The sequence below is a fragment of the Cannabis sativa genome, chromosome 2 (genome assembly GCF_029168945.1).
Source record: "Cannabis sativa cultivar Pink pepper isolate KNU-18-1 chromosome 2, ASM2916894v1, whole genome shotgun sequence".
NCBI lineage: Eukaryota > Viridiplantae > Streptophyta > Magnoliopsida > Rosales > Cannabaceae > Cannabis > Cannabis sativa.
Genome location: NC_083602.1, coordinates 63,363,488 through 63,370,141, shown reverse-complemented (window position 1 = coordinate 63,370,141; position 6,654 = coordinate 63,363,488). Strand labels below are relative to the sequence as shown.

The window sequence follows — 6,654 nt, the reverse complement described above, 5'->3', positions numbered from 1 at the left end:
CTTCAACATTGGTTGTCGTTTTATTGTCTTGATTCATTTATCATGTCGTTTAACGTTTTCTCTATCTAAAAATAAATTAAGCACGTTAAAAAAATTAAGTTAAGAAACCTAATCATTCAATGTAAGCCAACAGGATAAGCCGAAAAGAATTAAAAATACATTATTAACTAACAATCAGAGATACAAATGATCATAAATATGGATATAAGATCGGACGGTCCTCATCTAAAACAGAGAACACGCGTTTCTACTTTCTATTGTCACTGTACTACTAGAGTAGAGATCCCAACTTGACGACTCAAGCTGGTCTCCGCAGCTCGTGCGCTCGGAAACTACACACCAGGAACAAACAACAAGCCATGTCAGCCTCCGGGACATCGGGTCCGTACCCGAACCCGACCCAACCCCACTCGGACCAGGATCGGAAAGATCAACCCATCGGGACGCAACTCCCCGGCTTCCCTCCTGATCCACTTCTTAAGCCCGGGTCCTTTATCGGCGCCACCACTAATGGCCAAAGCTCAGTCGACTTCCTAAAGGCCCAGACTCAGATGGCCGAGACACGCAAATCTTCGAACGGCGTCTCCGCTTCCCCTGACAATACGAATGGAACGGTACCGGCTTCGAATTCTGGGAAAGGAATTAGAAAGCCGCTTGAAGCGGAGTTGTATTGGCTGCCGCCTGGCTGGACTGTTGAAGTTAAAGTACGGGCCTCGGGTGCGTCTGCTGGTACGACTGATAGGGTGAGTTTCCGTAGCTTTTATTGTTGTTGATAAGTAAGACCACACACACACACAAATGAAGATAGAACTCTGTGTATTATTTGAATGTAAGAATAGAAAATGGAAGGGAAAGGTTTGTTAGTTGATATTAGGTAGCTCTGTTTTGAACAATGATTATTTAAAGTTTCTGTTGTTAAAATGGCTCTAGAGCACAATCAACCAACTTGGAAATTCAGAAACCAAATATCAAGAACACAATCAAACATGCTAATTCATTACTCCAGATTCCACAACTAAAGCTATGGTTTTTATTTTATTTTTTTGGCTGATTGTTGGTCTTGGTCTTTCTTGGTTTTGTGAATTTGTCGTATGCTTTTCTTAATGAAATGTCCTCAAAAGTGCGTTTGTGCTGATGGTTGTTTTGGGTACCACAAGTCTTAATATGATACTTGAGATAAAGGGTACTTCTATATGTTTAAAGTCAATTACATTAGTTATAGGGATAGACTAGTGTAGTACACCTCTCCTCTCACAAAGACAGGTTCCAAGTTCGATTCCCCAGTGTTTGCTTTTTGTGTTTGTAATTGTATTTTCAAGTTTGAATTAGAAGTTAATAGAGTTTATATGAGGTAGATATTCCTCTTTCTCAAGAAGTTTTAGCAATATTTAGTATTAGCATTGCCATAAGAAGCTTGTTTTCAAAACAGGTTATAAGGTTGAGAAAATCTGACCTACATGCTAGACATGGTATTAGCATAAGTAGTATGTACCCTTAACAATCATTAGTATTAATATTGCCATTAAGAAGCTTATTTTCTAGAGAGATTTTATAACTTTATATTTTGTGTAGAGTAGATAGATACTGCAGATTAGGGTATCTACATGGTTCTCAACAGGCTAATCCTAGTAATTCAATCATTTTTAATTTTATTTTATTCTTATTTTTTCGTTTTTGTCATAAGTCATCTGGCTTACCTTTTTGTATATTTTAGTTGAAGATGTGTCACTCCACTAGTTGCTAGCTATTCGGTTATATCCTTCACTTAGATCTAAGCCAAAAAGATGTCGTTTGTGCTAAGTTCTATGCTTTACCCGGTGAATAATGAGGCAAAGTTCTATGCTTTAGGTGGTGAATAATGGTGCAAAGTTCTATGCTTTAGCTGGTGAAGAATGGTGCAATGTTTTATGACGTTGATTTCTCACAAATCCGTGATGATTTAGAAAAAAGGAAAAAAGAATACATGGTTTCTCCAATTTGATGCCAGTTCTTAGTTTGCCTTTTTTAATGTCCATTGTCATTAGTTAGACTGTTATATAGCTAATGTAATTGATTCAACAACTTCGTATTGTACTACCTTCTGTGTCTACGAGATAGGGGATGGCAAATTAGTTGCTATCCTCCATACAGCAACCGTTATTTTCAACTTGATTTTCAACAATTCGGGTGGAAACTCATGATTCATAATTCCTGCATGACTTTATTGTGTGCAAGGCAATTAGTTTTTTGGCTCCTGGCTGATGAATATTCAATCCTATTAGAATAGTAGTGATTTTCAGCTCTCACGTATTATTTGAAGTACACAATTTGATACAGTGGTTTTATAGTAGGCACATTTATCTAGAACAAGTTTTCTCCACAAAATGTTGGTTCCACTCGTTGCTTAAAATGAAACCTAATGCCTCATGTTGTAGACACCATTGAATTTGATGGGCAAAATAAGAAAGATAGGAGAAGAAAAATGACTTCTATTATTGATTTAACAATGCTGATTTGCTATTAGTCATGAGGTTCTATCTTGATTTAATTGGTGATTACTAATATAACTCATGTTTTTATAGATGGATCAATATTGCACATTCTTTTGATTTGGATAGTCTTATGTGCCTCAAGATTGTTGCTTGTTTTGCCAACCAATTTTATATCGAATCTCAGACATTTTTTTTTTCTTTCCGACTGAGTAGACTGATTAGAATAATTGGACTTTTATATCATGTTAAGAGTTCCTTCATGTTCTTGTAAATAGATCAATGCATTGTGTTAGAATCACACATCGATTAAGTATGGGAATGGTTGATGGTTTATAATTGTTAGGGCACCCTCCTCTCTTTGACTAGCTTTTGGGAGTGAGTTCTATCCAAGTGGATATAATAAGTGTCAAAGTCATGCACCCTCAAGTGGGACCAATGTCGTGAAAGGGGCAATATGTGGAAAAGCCCATAGTAGGGCACCACAGAGTGGTATGTTGTGGCTCTTGGCTCTAAAGCGAGTGTATTGTTAGGATCCCACATCGATATGGGATTGATTGGTGGTTTATAGCTGCTGGGGCACCCTCTTCTTTTAGGCTAGTTTTTGGGAGTGAGTTCTACCAAAGTGGTTGTATCACATATATACCTAGAGATATTTTAGCTGCTGTAGTTTGAGTTGCACTGCATTTAAAATTAATCAATTTGTTTCGATAGAGTGTGGTTTGTTTAGTTTCATTCTAAGAAACTACTTGAATATTAAGGAAAATCTCCAAGTCTTTTGTATCCACAGTGTGATTAAATACTTAAGAAATAGTAAATAAATTAAAATTTCCAAAGGGTTAAGTTGTCTATCTCTTTTGCAGTACTACTTTGATCCAGTCTCAAAGCGAAGATTTCGCTCAAAGAAAGAGGTCCTTTACTTCTTACAAACAGGAACTCGACCGAAAAGGAAAATCGATGCTGATGCAGCGGTGAGTCAAAATGCAAACCTTTTTTAGAAATTTTTTTGATTCATGGCCTGCTCTTTCAATTTACTATGCTCTGTTTTTTCTTACATTTAGTTTTCTTTTTTGATCAGTCTGTGGACAATTCTGGGGAACATAAACAGAAGGCTAGCACAAGTGAAAAGGGTTCTGTTAAGAACTTCAATTTTTCGGATGTGCCTGAGAATGTTCAATGGGTTCTCTCAGATTCTTCTGAAGATTGGAAAGCTTTTATTGGCAATGACCAAGTTCTGGAGTCTAGTAAACGAGACTGGTTAGCCGCGTTCACATTCCTTGCATCTAGAGATAGAGGCCGATACCAATGAAGGCCATTTCCATTCCTCCTGACATTAAACTAGTGTCACCAATCCAGTGCGTGCAAATACTAGTATTACTGACCATTGTTCTTCATTTTGTTTCTAGTCCTTTTGGTTTCTCAATTAGTTGTAATTTAGTCTTATATTGTAAAACCAACAGCCAAGCACAGATCGTATTGTTTCTTGGCATTTTTGTCATCAACTCATATTAGTCAATAGTCTCCTCTTTTGTTCGTTCTTTTTATGTGTACGTATCAACTTTTCTGAAGCTTTATTAAAACTATACAATAACATCAATGGGCATTGTTCGATAATCTCATTTTATGTACACAACTTTGCAATATTTGCAACTTGACTAATTAGTTTTGAATCAGAACTCAGGATATTAACTTCAGTAACAATTTTTGAGTTGGAATCATGAATTCACAAATGAGAATAGCTTTATTTTTTCTTCTAAAAAAAGGTCACATAAATAATAGCATGAATAAAAGCACCCCAAAAAAAATAATAATAAATAAATAAAGACATTGAATAAAATCAATTACATAGAATGAAAAAAAAAAATCAAGTATGTATATTACAAAAAAGTGAAGAAAATTCTTCTTTACAATTTACATTTTTTTTCCTGGAAGAGTTCTTTTTACAATTTGTTTTGCAAGATGTGGATATTATCATGAGTCAAACATTGAGATAGAAAAATGTAAACGTAAAAGGAGAGTACGAAGAGCAGATGCATTTAACATTTCTTCAAAGTCAAAATGTAAAAGGAAAAAGAGAGTATGGAACAGCAAATGCATTTAACATTTTTCCGAAGACAAAATGTAAGAAGTAAAAAGGAGAGTAGGAAGAGCAAATGCATTTAACATTTTTCCGAAAACAAAATAAATGAGTTTAAAGAGAAACAAAATGACACTAATATTGCTAATACCACTGTACATTGTCATATATTTTAATGTGATATCTATTAAGGAATATAAGTAATAGTCACCTTGTGGTAGTGCATCACTAGTGGCTAATAGTAATGTTAGTTGTGTTGATATATATTCTAAACTATCTGTGCTCCTGATGTGTTATGGGCTAATCATATTCTCTCTACCGAGACAATACAAGAGGAGAGACAAGCTCCAAACTTGTAGCATTTGAGAACATGAGTAAAGAAAGACTATTCTCAAGAAGGTACCACCTAGCTTAGTTAGGAAAAATTACTACACGCTTTATATATCATTTCTTAAATATGTGGTTATAATATGTTGGATGGCATAGGATAAGACGAGTGACTTATTATCGCCTTTCAAATAATGATAGGGTGGCTTCACCGCAAGAGCATTTAGGGGCGGTTTGTGGTTGAAATTGGCAAGTAAAGAAAGGTTTATTGGGCTGAAGACGATGTGTATCTTTAATCAACATGGAAACCACATCCAACATGATTGGTCTGTCAATGGAATGATCTTGTACACATGAAAGACCAATGTGTATGCACCTTATTGCTTCTGCTGCAGAATACAACTTGGCCAATGCATCATCAACCAAGTCTAGTTCTCTGCTTTCGTTCCACAGTTGCCATGTCTACGAAAAACAATCATTTCTTACCAAATAAATGACCAGTTGAAAAACTAACTAATAAATGTGAAATTAGGAAATGGTAGCATGAGGTTGGGAACCCACATAAGCAATAAGGCTTAGATCTTGCTCATTGGAGTGGAAGCTGAAGTTCTTCTTCCCACTGATTATTTCTAATAGCATGACACCGAAGCTAAATACATCAGATTTTTCTGAAAATATCCCACACATGGCATATTCAGGAGACATGTAGCCTCTGCATTAGTTGATTGAACCAAGCAAATTTTCCATTAGTGCTTAAAAACATCATTTCTAGTAAAGAATTCAAAATGAAAAGACTATAATAAAGAATATACAATATTTTTTTTTCCTCGCATTGTCCAAACTATCCTTTTAGTGTAATTGCTAGATCCATTGTCCCTTCAAAAATTCCAAAATCTGATATTTTTGGGTTCATCCTTTTGTCTCAAGAGAATATTGGTAACTTTTAAATCTGGATGTATCACCCTTAAACATGAATCTTGATGAAATATACAAGATCTCTAGCATAATATTGCACAACATTAGTTTAGAGAACCAATTTCCCTTCATTTATGCATAATTAGTCAAATTTCCCTTCTTTTATTCAAAAAAAAAAAAAAAATACTATTAACTCTTATTAACATTAATATAGCCCACGAAACTATGTCTCGACTTATTAAATAATTTTATCGCTAAGAAGAGTTGAGCTCAAATTAAAATTACTTTTATTTCATTCATCAACGAAATTTTCATGAAGTTGTCTAGGAAATAGTGTTGTACATTCGTGTGTGTTGTGCTGGTCTGACCCATATTTTTTTTTTTATATTTTTTTAAGTATGAGTCATGTCGTGTCGTGCCCTAAAAAAATATAGATCATGTCGTACCTTGCTAACATTTTTAAAGGATAGGGCGATATTTTTTGTGCCGTGCTCGAATTCATTTCGTGCTTTGCTAAATTCATACTTTATTTTTCCATGTTATTGTTTACAATTTTTTATTTTTTTGAACATGTTATTTTTTACAATTAATGAGTTAATTACTCAACTATGTGTATATTTTATAGTTTCAATTATATTTATGTAATTTTTTAATAATATTTTACAGACAGCCATATGAAAAAATAATTAAAATTATTAAAATTTGAGTATTTTTTTTACAAATACTTAAATTTTTATATTAAATTTTATAAATAAATTAATATATAATTTTAATTTTATAATTTTCAATAAATTTAATTATATTTAAGTTTTATTATTATTTATAATTAAGAAATACATATTATTATATTTATTAAATTATAGGGAT

At 33.8% G+C, this 6,654-nt stretch overlaps 1 protein-coding gene across 1 annotated transcript; it reads left to right on the top strand.

Moving 5' to 3' along the window:
• Nucleotides 1-205: 205 nt before the first annotated feature.
• LOC115721080 (methyl-CpG-binding domain-containing protein 5) lies at nt 206-4,096 on the top strand. The gene is made up of 3 exons (XM_030650324.2): nt 206-743; nt 3,332-3,439; nt 3,547-4,096. The coding sequence occupies exons 1-3, from the start codon at nt 360-362 to the stop codon at nt 3,775-3,777; spliced, it is 723 nt and encodes a 240-aa protein (XP_030506184.2). The 5' UTR covers nt 206-359; the 3' UTR covers nt 3,778-4,096.
• The last annotated feature ends 2,558 nt before the right edge of the window (nt 4,097-6,654 follow it).

Bases quoted from the DNA above. Each gene is read 5' to 3' on its own strand.
- LOC115721080 (XM_030650324.2), top strand. From the start codon at position 360: ATGTCAGCCTCCGGGACATCGGGTCCGTACCCGAACCCGACCCAACCC. The intron at 744-3,331 runs GTGAGTTTCCGT...TCTCTTTTGCAG, and splicing joins CTGCTGGTACGACTGATAGG to TACTACTTTGATCCAGTCTC. The intron at 3,440-3,546 runs GTGAGTCAAAAT...TTTTTTGATCAG, and splicing joins AAATCGATGCTGATGCAGCG to TCTGTGGACAATTCTGGGGA.